General features: G+C 46.2%; 1 protein-coding gene and 1 long non-coding RNA gene across 6 annotated transcripts in view; one reads left to right on the forward strand and one right to left on the reverse strand.

The window, feature by feature from the left end:
• LOC307218329 lies at positions 1-8,075 on the reverse strand. 2 transcript variants are annotated; one of them, XR_013839905.1, is made up of 3 exons: positions 7,958-7,980; positions 7,036-7,153; positions 1-1,708 (listed from the first exon to the last, which is right to left on the reverse strand). It is a non-coding gene; the product is annotated as an uncharacterized lncRNA (long non-coding RNA). The 2 variants fall into 2 exon arrangements; XR_013839904.1 differs by lacking the exon at positions 7,036-7,153 and having other exon boundaries at positions 7,958-8,075.
• ATXN7L2 (ataxin 7 like 2) overlaps positions 8,055-13,860 on the forward strand; it is a 22,578-nt gene continuing 16,772 nt past the window's right edge. The window contains exons 1-2 of one of the 4 annotated variants that reach the window (XM_079980287.1): positions 8,055-8,244; positions 11,994-12,062. In XM_079980287.1, coding sequence (XP_079836413.1) covers positions 8,103-8,244; positions 11,994-12,062 — 211 coding nt within the window. In that variant the 5' untranslated portion in view covers positions 8,055-8,102. Of the gene's footprint in view, positions 8,245-8,470; positions 8,612-9,591; positions 9,687-11,993; positions 12,063-13,860 lie in introns of those variants that run through there. The other 3 variants (XM_079980286.1, XM_079980288.1, XM_079980289.1) reach the window with 3 other exon arrangements.

Consider the following 13,860-nt stretch of genomic DNA (forward strand, 5'->3'; position numbering starts at 1 on the left):
AAAAAAAAAAAAGTTTAGAGGTACTGTCATTTTGACTCAAGAAAAGCACCATTTTATAGTTCAAACTGGGAAAAATAAATACAGTAAATGGACAAAAGTACAAAGATTCACAAAATGTTTAGGGGTATGTGTACCCCCAGAAAAAAGCACTGTAAATAAGTAAATAGGGTGTTGCTGCTCTTGTGAAGTTTTAGAATAATGGAAACTTTAGACAAAAGGAAAAGATTTTCTGAACAAAATGAGAGAGACTTTTTATATTCTGGATTTTTTAATTGACATGATAGCTTTATCCAATTTCAATTGTTTGTATGTGGCCATTCTATTACAGTACTGATTTGATTGAATGTGTGTATTATCAGGTAAATCTTCTGTGAGTACAATGATGTGTCTTGGAGTTGTATCTTTAAGGGTTTGTCCCATTACTTTGACCCCATGTATTAACAGTTAACCTAGAAAATATTGCTCACCTTTTAGCACTTGTTATAAACAACTGAGAGCTTGAGCTTTTGGAGTTTTTTTGTTTTAATATAAAATTACGTAGTTTTAAACCCTGTGAAAATAATCTTGATGATCGTATTCCTGTGTACATACCTGCCACACCCAGAAGCAAGAAGGCAAATAAAAAAAAAGAACTACAGGTTTTTCAAATGCTGTGAACTTAAATATATCTGATTTAATATTTAGAGAATGAATATCAGGCTTTGTTTATACAGCTGCCAGCATGAAAGGAACAAGATGCCTGCCCTCCTGTACGTTCATGTGGCCTTTGAAAGTATTATCCGTGCCTTAAAAAGTGAAGATGTTGACATGTCCTTGCTGCTCCAGAACATTTAGACCATTATTGGCACCATGAGCTTCTTCCAGAAGGGGCAAAATCAAAATCTGAGCAATGCATTAAAAACCCTGAGTTCTGCTGAGGAACTCTATAACACTAACCTTGATTCTTGCAAGTTCCTCATTGTAAAGGATATCCTGTTTCTGCTTTCATTTCTGGTTTGGGGTTTTTGTTGTTGTTGTTGTTTGGTGGTTATACAATGTACAGTTTCCAGCATGCAACAACTGTATTATCATCCTTCCTAAACAAAGAAAAGGGGGTGGAGGAGGAAGAAGAAAGGAAAGGAGAACTTGACAGTATTATTTTCTACATGCTTAAGCCGTTGAGGTTGTTTCCATTAAAGACTAAGAAAAATATATCTTGCTTTCCTTGGTGGCTTTGCAACATCCTGTGTGCTGATGGGTATCTCTTCCTGCCTCCTTAAACCTGGGGCAGTTTGAGCTTGTGTCAACAGTGGCAAGGCGTGTTATTATCTTAGTTTGCTTTTCAGAATATTATCAGGAAATCAAAAAGTGGAGCAACGAAACACAGGGGACTGGTCTCCTATTGTATTTGTGCACTTAGGGAAATTTCAGTCCAATGCCTGCATGGGGTGCCATTGCAGCTCTGTACCCAAGATTTATAAACGTTCCCTTTTATAGCACATTAGGGCCAGATAGTGTAGCAGAAGCCATCCTGAGGAAACACACACAAAATGCTAATTACAAAAACCTGCCTACAATCGTGCAGTAACTCCCAATGTTTTTTTATGGTTTATACTCACACAGGTAGGTGTGTATAGGATAGTAGCTGTTTTGAGGATGAATTCTCCATTTGGATAATTTTGTCATCTTCCAACTTTGTGCAAGGGAGTGACCAGGATTCCACGTTTAGCTGTAGGGCAGATTTATTTCAAGGCATTACAAAACTAGCAATTTAATTCCAGTGTCAGTGCCTTTCATAATAATCCCTAGCATGAAGTTTGGCATGCTAGGAAATTTCCTGGTTGTCCTATTTATATTGTTTCCAATATTTATATCCTGCCTGTCTATGAGAATTAATCAGGGAAATGAACATGTTCAATTTAAAAAATAATAACAACTATCACTAAAAACAAGCAGGTAAAAAAGTCAAATCTTGTTTAAATGCAGCATCCCAAAAGGCTTGCTGAAAGGTAAACTGATGAAGCCAGGTAGGCCTCTCTTGGGAGGCTATTCCAAATTCTGGCAGTTCAACCAAAAGGCTCTGGCCTGTTTTGTCCACCCATGATGTATTTTACAGGAGGGGCAGTTGGGGAAGAGCTTCAAGTGATGCTTTAGATACTCTGGTTAACATGCTGACTTGCATGTTCTGCTCATATCTGGTCTCCTGCATGATACTATAAGCCAGGTGCATCCAATAAAGTGGAAGGATGCAAGATTTGGGTCAGACAAAATAAGTACTTCACACAGTCAGTTAAACTGGATCTGCTCCTAGACAATGTGCTGATGGCCACCAACTTGGATGGTTTTAAAAGAGGAGTAGAGAAATTAATGGAGGATAATGCTATTGAGGGTTACTCACTATGACAGCTATGTTTTACTACTAGTGTCAATATCCCTCTGAACAAGCTGCTGGGAATTGCAAGTGGGGCGATTGTTGTTGCCTATGGGAAATTTGCAAGGAGGACCTGAGTGCACCTAGATGGATCTTTGGCCTGATCCAGCAGGGCTCTTACGTTTCAAACCTTCCTCGTGTAGAGTGCATTACAGTAATCCAATCTGGCCTATCCGATTGTGTTCCTGAATGTGTAGTTTATTTCCGTCAGGCACAGGGTACTGCATAAGAACAGAGGGAGAGACTTGCTGGATCATTCCAATGGTCCCTCTTCTCCAGCATTCTGATTTCAGCAGTGGCTGTGCAAATGCTTCCATGAGTCAAGGCTACGGTCAGGGCATGAAGGTCAACTGTTCTCCCCAGGCATCTTCTATTCAAAACTAAACTGCCTCTGAACTTGGAAGCTCCAGTTACTGTTGGTGCTTTATATCACTCAGAGACATTTCCTTTATGAATTTATGTAACTCTCCTTTAAAGCTATCAGTACATATGGTGGTAGTGAGTTACAGAATCATCGAGTTGGACCCTGAGGATTGTCTAGTCCAACCTCCTGCAAAAATGCAGCTGTCCCACATGGGGATGGAACCTGTGACCTTGGTGTTATCAGCACCACGCTCTAACCAACTGAGCTATACAAATTTGTTATGGGTTGTGTGAGGAAACGCTTCCTATTGCCTACTCTGATAATTTACAGCTTGATTATCAGAAAGAAATCCACAGATTTTATGTACAAATGTTTTTCAACAGTCATTAGCAGGCATTTCTCTCGTACAATCAAGCACACTTTCACATCATCCAATAAAATAAGTTTTTAAAACATTGTTATTGTTTCTATCATTTGTTGCTAACCACCCTGGAGGAAGGTTGGGATATAAATTTAAAACATCAAGGGGAAGTTAGGCAGAAAAGAAAAAAGACAATGTGTTTGCCTTTTCTGTGTGAAATATTTTTAAACCTCGTAACCTCGGTTTCTAACTCCTCTCGTGAACAAGCTTCATCTCCCAATCCAGCCTTGGATAGTGTCCCTTCTTCTGCAGGATTCTGATTGTTGGATTACCGAGATGATGAAGAGGAAAGCGGCACCAACTCCTTCTTCAATACCACAGATGTAGTCGATACGCCGCACAATCGAACCTGTTTTTTGTATTCTCTGTCACTCGATGTTTTAAATCCCCTGTTACCTTTGTTATCCCCATTTTCTCAAAGTATTCGCCCAGGACGACATACACTTTTATCTCCCCACCCCCATTTTATGTTGTTATTTCTATGTATATTATGCTATGGCCGCATGGCTAATGCAATAAAATCATTATTATAACCTCGTAACAAACAAAAGAATCCCAACAATTAGGGTGTCCTTTGCCATGTGTCAATTTCCTTCCAATTTTCCAAACTGAATGACTGGCATTTACAGAATAAATATGACACGGACAGCACAATGAACTTTAACAACAAGAAAAGCAACCAGGGAACCCCAAACCATAATGAAATCACAATACAAAATAATCTGAGGGGTTGTGGTTCATAGCAAAGGAGGACATCTTATAGAATCACAAATTTATTATAGCATGAACTTCCAAGGTCTACAATGCATGTGGGTGTCCCCCCCCCCCTTATTATAATGTGGTTTGTGTCATGGCCAGAGAACATTGCGTGCATGAGTGTCTAACAAACTGCTGCACTATCACCATCTCTAAATTGTGTGGCACATTTTTAAAAGCATTTGTTACAATGTTAACCTTCCCACAGCTTGCTATGAACTCTGACCATGTGCTTCATCCCCCGAAACCCTCTTCAGAGAAATTCAGTTTGTTCTTTCCGCAGGTGACTCCCACTGCTGTTTAAAAGGCCTAACTGCAGGCTAACCCCATTGTTAGAATGTGGGTGCCTTCAAAAGACGTAAACGAAATAACATCTGTACTGAACAGCATTGTCTTTTGAGTTTCACGAGGTAATACAAAATGCAGCATTATATGCATTCTTAGTAAGAAGGGCAGGGACCTAGAGCAGTTCCTTGCACCTTGTGTGCATAGGCATATAAGCAAGAAAACCTTCCCTGCAATGTAATTCTGGCATTCCACAGCATTTTGAAGCCTATCTTGATTCATTATAATAACCTCTTAACGGCAGAAAACCTCACAGAGGAGATGTATTATATCTCTTATTTTAAATATTGGCACTGAAGTGGGGGAGATGGTGGGTTAGGAGCATGGATTTGGGAGAGGGAAAAATCACCAAGGAGCAGCAGCAGCAGGCCCTGTTATTAAACTCTACCACAGCCTCCTAAGCAGAGTGACATCCTGAAGGAGAAATATTGCCATGCAGAGACTTTAGCAACAACCCTTACAAGGGAGAAAATATTCATTAGGAAAAGAGCAAAGTGATGGATGAATTCATTGTGCAGGCTGGACGGGAGGATGCTGGCTGGCACGCAAGATATTGATCTACACGTGTGGGTGGGGGGGAAGTCTGTGGAGCAGTGGAAAAGCTTTCAGGGATGCAAAAGGTTCCCTGGCTTGCAATTCTTCCCATACCCGTGGGAGCCTTCTGTCTCTGTGGCAGAAGATCCAGACCAGCTGAGCAGGCCTAGTGCTCTCAGGAACAGAATGTTGTCGACCTTTTTAAGGGGGGGCGCGGACCCCAAAGTTGTTGACCTTTTTAAGGAAAGGTTCCCCAGAGTTGTTGACCTGAACTTGGGAATTCCACAAGATTTCACTACAGGGAAGGAGAGGCAAGAGCTGGGGGTGGGGTGGGGAACCTACCCCTTCCTTTACTGGATAGAAAGGGGGACAGAGGAAAGCAGGAAGGAGAGGGCATTTAACCCAGCGACGGAGAGGAGAGGAGGGGGGGGGTCAGGAAGCTGAGCCGGGGCAGAAATAGCGTCGCTCCTCCCGCCCACGCAGGCTTCCCTGATCCCCTCGAAGTGAGTGGGCGGGTGGGTGAGGCGGGACAGTTACAGTAGGAGATTGTCCTTGCCCACGACCACACACGCAGCGTGCGGGGTGAGCGTTTGCAGCCCGCTGCATTTCACCACGCTACTTAAAGGGAGAAATAAAAGTGCACTTGGGCACAGCTAAGGACGGGTCTGGGGGGGCGGGTAGCCAAACCCATGAAATAATTCGTTCAGAGTTCAGCTGGGTCTCCCGAAAAGAGCATGGACTGAGTCGCAGGGGCAGCAGCCAAAGCAGCTCTTTCTGCTCCTGGGTGAGGAGGAGAGTCTTTGCAAACGCTTTGGAGTTCCCTTCTGCCTGCCGGGAAGCCGCCCGAAAAGGGAGAGGCGGGGTCTTCGCTTGCCGGTGGGGAGCTTTGGCAGGGAGCTGCTGGGAGAGGCTTCAGCTTCCCCGACGAAACCGTTCCCGCCCACCCTCTTCGGGGCTTGGGAGGCAAGCTGCACGCTCCGGCGTGCAGGGAAAAGGGAGGCCGCAGGCAAAGCCGCGCAACTCCCTCACTCGCTGGGCCGCCCCTAGAGGGCGGCGCTGTGGTGCAGCGCCCACTAAGCTCTATGGGAAAGACGTCTCTGAGCGCGCACCTTGCTTGGCAGGCACGCTCTGGCTGCAGTGCAGTCCCGCAGCGCTGATGTGGAAGTAAACTCCACTTAACTGCACAAGACTTATACTTCAGAGTAAATGCACTTAGGATTGGGGCGTTCACAAGTGCCTTAATCTTCAGTCATTGCTGTTTCTCTATCCCATGGGTAGGCAAACTAAGGCCCGGGGCCGAATCCGGCCCAATCGCCTTCTAAATCCAGCATGCGGACGGTACAGGAATCAGCGTGTTTTTACATGAGTAGAATGTGCCCTTTTATTTAAAATGCATCCCTGGGTTATTTGTGGGGCATAGGAATTCGTTCATTCTCTCCCCCCCCAGAAAAAATAGCCTGGCCCCCCACAAGGTCTGAGGGACAGTAAACCGGCCTCCTGCTGAAAAAGTTTGCTGACCCCTGCTCTATCCACACCTCTCCAGCTCCCAGCAACATAATTCACCTGCCCTATATAAACTGTCTTGCTATGCATAGGGACTTTTACACTACCATGTACTGTGTGGCGCCAGCATGTCCCCAGCATGTTTATGTGTGGGAGAGAGAACTGCATGTCTACAACATATATTTTATGTTGCATATATCTTTACCCTCCTAGTGTGAAGAAATGCAAAGCATTTTTATGGCTAAAGGAGTCCTATGAGAGGAAGGAAGCATATTCTAAGCAAAGAATTACAGTACTTGAAAAGGACTGAAAACAAAGCAGCCAGCTATTACCTGTCTGTATTTCAAACAGTGTACAGTTCTGATGGTCCCATCTCAAAACGTAAATCCTTGAGCTAGGACAGGTACAGAAAAGATACCTGAAACAAGTGATTGACCATCACCTTCATGAGGAAGGCTGTAGTGCCTGGGTATTTTTGGTTTATGAAGAGGGGGAAGTGACTGGATTTGGGTGGTGGGCACATGATTCTAACATTATTCATGATGTAGAGAAAGTGGATTGAGAGCAGTTTTTCTCTTTGAGAGGAACTTCAAACAGTACATAGTTAAAATTATAGAATTCACTCCCATAAGATGTAGTGATGGCTTTAAATGAGGACATAGAGAAATTTGTGGAGGAAAACAGCCATTCATTGCTACTAACCATAATGGCTTTATATTGTCTCCAGCGTTGGGGATGGTATGTTCTTGTATACCAGCTTCTGGAAATCACAAGTGAGGAGAGTGTTCCGCTTGCAGCCCTCCCATAGACATCTGGTTAGCTACCATGAGAAGAAAACATTGGCCTAGTAGATGGACCTTTGGACCAATCCAGTAGCGGAGTTACATTCTTACTGCTAGAAATTGCGGTCATACAACAGTGGTTGGCAGTAGATTCATTTCAAGCCGGACAAAATGGGGTACAGACGACTCTCAACTTATGTAAGGGTTGCATTCTGGGGCAAGTGCATAAAGCTAAAATCACAAGTAGTCAAAACACATTGGGTTCAATGGTGGGTGGGGCTTGCCAAAGTCATTTCCTCCACCCTCTTATTATTTTTTTGCCAAGCGTGTAAAGCTGAATGCACGCAAGTTAAATGCGTGCAAGAGTTATCCTGCACTTCTCACAATGCATAAACAAACAAAATCGGCTTCCTCCAGATGGAGAAATGGCTACTAGCTTACATACCTTTAAAGGGAATTTGATAAACTCAGTAGGGCTCTGCTATTAGCTAACTACCGACCGCTAGAACAATCTCTTGACTTCTAGCAGCTAGCGGAACCTCCAGGGTCAGAGGCAGTACATCGGAGTCCTGCCCTCATCAGCTGGATAGCTCCGTGGATTAGCGTGTGATGCTGATCATGCCCGGCAGGCACTTGGCAGCCGCTGTGGGCAGCGACGCCAGACTGCGAGACCCTTCGGTCTGCTCCATTTGGCTTTTATTCTGTGTTTCTCGGGGCGAGACTCCAGCGTAGGCTCAGAAGCCCGGGCATCAACTCGGGGCGTTTTCTGCTCCCGGTCCTGCTAAAATGGCTGGCGGCGGAGGACGGCGGGAAGGCCGAGGAAGGGAGGCAAGGATTCGAACCTGCCACTCTCGCGCCCCTGGCCTTTCTCGGACATGCGCAGAGCGAGCGCGCCGCGGGTTGCGAGGACTACGTTTCCCGTGGAGCGCGGGGCGCCTGCGCACTCGGCCGCGGCCAGCGGGGAGGGCTGCGCGTTCCCGTGCGGTGATGGCGGTGCGTGGACGCGCGGCGGTGGTAGCAGCAGCAGCAATGGCTGCTGTGGATCGGCGGCTGCCGAATCTCGATGACTTCGCGGGGCAGAGCTGGAGCGCCTGGGTGGAGAGGGCCGGGCCGCCCGCTGCCGAGACAGGTGAGCGCGCCCGCCCTGCCCGCGGGCCCGGAGGCGGCGGCAGGCGGCGGGGAGCAGGGGACCCTCCGTCGCCGTTTCTGCTGCCGCCGCCGCCGCCGCCGTCGAGCTTCCTCCCTCCCTCGCCTCCCCTCCTCCTCCCGCGCCCCCTCCCTCACCCCGCCCGCCCCAAACAAAGGAGCCGCCGGGTCCTAGCGCCGCCTCGCTTCCCGCCCGGTGGAGCCTGCCTTCCTTTTCCTGCCGCTTCGACCGGGTTTCCTAGGATCTCTCGATCCCCCTAATGGGATCCCCTCTCCCCCAGCCTGATTTCGCCAGGGGCATGCTGTGATCAAGGCAGGATCTTTGTCCCACGCGTTTCCCAGCTCCTTATGTGCTTCTCGTTCCTACTTTGATCCCTTATTACACGAGCATGGCTTTTTGTGTGTGTTGTTTTTTAAAGCCATATTCGCAAGATTCCCCGGACTTCTGATCTCTTCTGTCATCAAGCCCACGATTGTCTCCGAAACATGCTATGTAAAGGCTGCGTGACTTGTCTGTTTATAATTTATTTATTACATAGTGATCTCACCAGGTTTCCTAACATTTGCGCCTTGACTCTCGTGCATCTCGAGCCCTCATGTCGACTGCTTCCATTTCACCTGGGCATTCTTTCTTCCTGATCTCCACATATTCACTTTTTCTGTTTTCCCCAAATAATACGCACTTTTGAGGTGCCACTGGAACACTTGTGGGCAGCAAGCTTTCTTGATCTTCTGTGATTCCCTGGATAGTATGATATCCCTGATGGGTCTTGATCATCTTCTAGGTGACCCCTGACCACTTTTCTTTTTCTCTCCCCCCCCCCCTTTAACCACATTTTCCCATCTGTCTTGATCTTTAAATCCTGTTACATTTTTCCTCAACTGATTCCTTTCAAAGTGCTTTCAGCAACTCACCGTTTGCTCTTCTCCCCCAGCTGTGCTGCATTTCTGGATTTCCTCTTGTTGAAGTTGTTCCATTTCCATTAGGATCTGTGCCTAGGCCTTTGAAACTGGTCCCCGCCCATCCATCTGCTTTGCCTTCCTTATATCTTCTCTTCTGTCCTTTACATAAAGCTCTTTTTTGTTTTGCACTGTTGACCTGGCCACTCAGTTTACCACTCGCTAGGATTTCCCCTTTTCTCTCGAAAAACTGCACATCCTCCTCCCTGACATCCTGATTCAGCATCCCTATGCTCCTCCCCCCCCCCCTTCTGTCTTGTCCCTTGCTCTGTTGCCCTCCTTTACTAAGGGGGTGGTGGTATATCTGTATGAAAATGGTGGATGGATGGATTGGCCCCTTGTGATTTTTGTCCTTGGAATCCTAGAAACCGCTCGGGAGCACCTCCCTAGAATGTTTGACTTTCTCAAGTGCAGCCTGATGGCAGACTCTAGAAGGGGCGGTGAGACTCAACGGAGCTGTCCCTGGTGATGCTTTTTATATTGTTGAGCTTCTCCCATCCCCCTCCATTATCTTCCCTTTGCACTTGATATAGTTAGTGCTTCGAATGTTTCCTCATCTACTTCCAGCTCCAACAGAGTTTACATAATGACTCCTGTGTTTTCAGGGATTTAAGAAGCAGGTTGTAAATTGTCCTTTGCAGACAGCTTCCTGTTGCTGTCTGAATGGATTGTTTTTATTTATTTATTGCTAATAGATATGGAATGGTAAGGATTTCGTAGATGGGGGGGGGGGGAGAGCTTGCTTAGTTTCCACCTTTTGCCCCCACCCTGTCTCTTGACAGGTTGTGGTATCGGATTAATTGTATGTGCGTTTTAATTCAGTTAGGTTTTTTCCTGTTTTTTAAAAGAGAGAGGGAGATTAATGTTCTTGGTGTCAATGCAATTTTTTAAATAAAAAAAAACGCACAGCTATTTTGGATTTCCGTTTTGTATTTTGATGCTGAAAGAGTTGATGCATTGTAACAGGTACATCTTGTCTTTGTGAGGGCACCATGTGGTGTGAAATCTATTAAATGCAAGTGGAGTATCATGTCATGGTTAAAGCACAGGAGTCAGGACTTTGGGGACCAGCTCTGCTACTTGCTTTCACACTGTTAATTTGGAGACAAATCAGCCCCTTGTGCCAGATCCCTCCCCACAATTGGTAGCATTTGATGTGCATCGCAAGGAGTTTGCAGGCATTTCATGAATGTCTGTGAGCTTCAGGTCGATGCGCAGACAGAAGGAGTTACGGCAGCCTTTGCCAACCTGATGCCCTCCAGATTTTTGGCCTACAACTCCCATCAGCCCCAGACTACACAGGGAGTTGTAGTCCAAAAATCTGGAGGGTACCAGGTTGGTGAAAGCTGAATGGGGGGGGGGACATTAGTTCTGAATCCCATGTGTTTGATTTCTTATATGCATGTTGGGATTAGGTTACAAACCACATCATTCTAGGCATTTGCTTACACACACAAACACAGCATAATAAGAAAATGGTTCTGCTATAATGAAAAGCTTGTCAACATTAACATGTTTCCAGGGAAATATCACTGATGTTGTGATTGAAACTATAATATAATTTGGCATTGGTAAGGATTTGGCTTCCGGAACTGAAAACCAGGGGTATCTCTTTAACTCAGAATTTGGTGATTCCGTTTCAAAGCCCATCTTGGGACGTCTTTCTTTGAAGCTTTGTGTTCTCAACTAGCAGAGCAGAAAAGCTCATGTGAAAGGTATATGGAATAGAGAGAGCTGTCTCTCATCCCCTGTCATGCAAGTGTTCCCCTTTTCTGCGTGCATATACACCTGGGCATGTACAGAATTCTGGTGGGCCGTGGATATTTGAATGCCACCCTTTGAAATGGGAAAACAAGAGTTTGTAAAGCAGCTAGTCTCAAGTGGAGTTGAGAGAGCCATGTTTCTACCCTGCACATTGTATTTTGGAAAGGAGTCAGGGGATGGTGCTGTGTGCTTGTCATTGTCTTCCAAACACCTCTTGATTGATACGGATTGGCAGAGCAGTTCTGCTGAAGCAGCAGGCAGTGGAGTCTGAGACTCAGCAAGTCCACTACTGTATGTTTGCAGAAGCCCTGGAACATCTGCCATGTTAGCTGAACTGATTCTTAGGGATCCTTGTTCTCTTGGCAACTTTTAAGACCTGGAGTTTTAGGGCAAATGGAAATGATTGTTCTTAATCTGCTCCCCTATGAAACTCATTGAGTGACCTTGGGCACGTTGCATACTTGGCCTAACCTTTTTTCGCAGGGTTGTTGTGATGATAAAATAGAATACCTCTGCACCTACCTCCTCGAAGCCTGTATACATGTATAGTAAAAAAATTCAAAGGGGTCAGGACCATGCATGCTGTGTTTATTATTATGGGGTTTCGAAGAGGGGAAATCCTGATCTACAGATTTCCTGGTCCTAGTGTCCTGTCTGCTCAAGCTTGCAGATGGATCTTCTCTGTTCTGGGTCACAATGTGACCTACATAACACTACATGACAAGTTTGAGGAAGCTGTGACTGGAATAGATTCTTTTCCTGAGCTCTTTTCAAGCCTATTAAGGCCTGCAGTCCTAAGCATGCTTACTTCCTAGTAAGTCTCATTGCATTCAGGTTGATTTGCTTCTATGTAAGCGTTACTTCGAATCATGTGGTAAGGGGGGGGGAGAGAATGATTCATCTTAATGTGTCTAGATGTCATGGGTTCTCAATAGCTTTGTTGGATGATGGATCTGCAAAGGGTTATTAGTGTTGCTGATGGGATTTCTTTTTCTATGTATCTATTAGGGTCTGATGTGGAAGAAAACAGTAGGAATGGGAGCAAGAAGCTGGATGCAATGACCCTCATTAAAGAAGGTAAGAACAGACTTCTTTGAGTCTGACTTGAGTTGTAGAGACCTCTGCCCTGTGTCTGGTGAATGCTTTGCAGAAGAGAGAAGTGCAAGGGCAGCTGGGAGTTCTGTGTGTGTGTGTGTGTGTGTGTGTGTGTGTGTGTGTGTGTGTGTGTCTGGCGTAGCAGTCATTGCATTCTCACACAGCAAGTGACCCTTAGATGAAAGCATCCCAACAAAAGCAGAAGACAACTATCCCTTTTGATAGCTGCATTTGCACATGCCACCAAGGACTGGCATTCTGGACCCAAGAGCTAGTCTGGCTATACCTTACTACAGCTCAAAACCTTGCCTGGGTCTTGGAATATGATGGATGAAGTCTCTCGTAGTTCATCGGGAAATTCATACTCTTCCAAGCTTAGACTTGAATACATTGCATCTTCCATGACCCATGAATGAGTCTGTGGACTTTGCCTTGAGTCCTGTCATGATCCTCTGCAGCCCTGCCCCATACCCAACATTTAGTTATAGGAATTTAGCAAGCATTTCGGGATAACCGAAAGCTGCGTAACTTTCACATACATGTTTCTTTGCTTTGAGAACCCTTTGCCTCCATGGTTTCTAGCAGCATGATGTTAAGAGACGTCCAGAACAAAAAGCCCTTGGCTTTCCACCCCTTCCTGCCCACAGCCTCCCTCCTGATCAGCCCATATGACTTAGACCACACGTGCCACAAAAAGCAGACAGAGTTGGTACAGAGCAATAGCTGCTGATGGACTTGTGCAAATGAGCCGAGTGGCAGAGAAGAGCCACACCATGTTTCTGTCTGCGCCGCACTGGCCAAATTCTTTCCTGAGCTGGAATATCAGCCGTGCTCTGGCCACCAGTAAAACATGCTCACCAGCTCATCACAAAGAAAGGATTCCAGGTGCGACTCCAATATAGTAGGACGGGTGAAGATGTGCTGACTCTCCCCATTCCACTCTCTTTCTCTCTCTTAATGATTGTTAGGGGGGAAAGACCCTGAGCCACCATCTGTCTACCCTCAACCAAGAGATCAGAAAGTCTCCTCTGTGTGTGTGTGTTTCTCGGACAAGTCTTGGGTGGTGGGGGCAGGGTGGAGACTCAAATGGAAGGTCCTGCTTGCAGCAGAAGGTAAGAAGGGTCGGCTTCCCCAAGGATATCAGGTCTTTTGTGGGACCCCTGCATGGTGGCCTGTATTTTTCCTAAATGAAATCGGTCACACTAACTCCCTCCCTAGGCTTTTTCGGCAGAGCCCTTGGAAATGTGAGCTGCCACCTGTCCTTTCCACTGAGCTCCCAAGCCAGAGTTTCCAGATGAGCTTCTGCTGGGCTTTAGTCCTGCTCTTTTCTGCGCTCACTCTCAGCCCATAGTTAGTTTGAGCCTTGCCCCTCCCCGTCTCTCCCGACAGCTCCCCTCCCCTGCCCTGCTGCCCTCGGTCTTTTTTCATTGCTTCCCAGCCTGTCTGTGTCTCTTTGTTTTCCCTTTTTTCTGCCACCCCAGCTGTGCTAGGAGGTGGGGCTGCCTCCTGACAAAGTTGGAGCGTGTGACGGCCCCATCACCCAAGGATAAGCGATTGTTCTGCTGCCTTTTTGTGTGTGTTTGCTAAAACATGAGCCCACGTCTCAGGCCTGGGAGAAGTGGGCTGTGCCTAAACCAGCAGGCTGGATGGGGGAGGCTGCCTTGCCCAGTGGCTGTTCTCTGAACTAGACAGCCATTTGCGCAGAGAAGTCTTGACATAAGTCACATGTAAAATAATTGTGTATATCTTTGCTTGTGCAGCTCAGTGCCATTGGAGCGTT

The sequence above is a fragment of the Podarcis cretensis genome, assembly GCF_951804945.1.
Source record: "Podarcis cretensis genome assembly, chromosome: 6".
Lineage (NCBI taxonomy): Eukaryota > Metazoa > Chordata > Lepidosauria > Squamata > Lacertidae > Podarcis > Podarcis cretensis.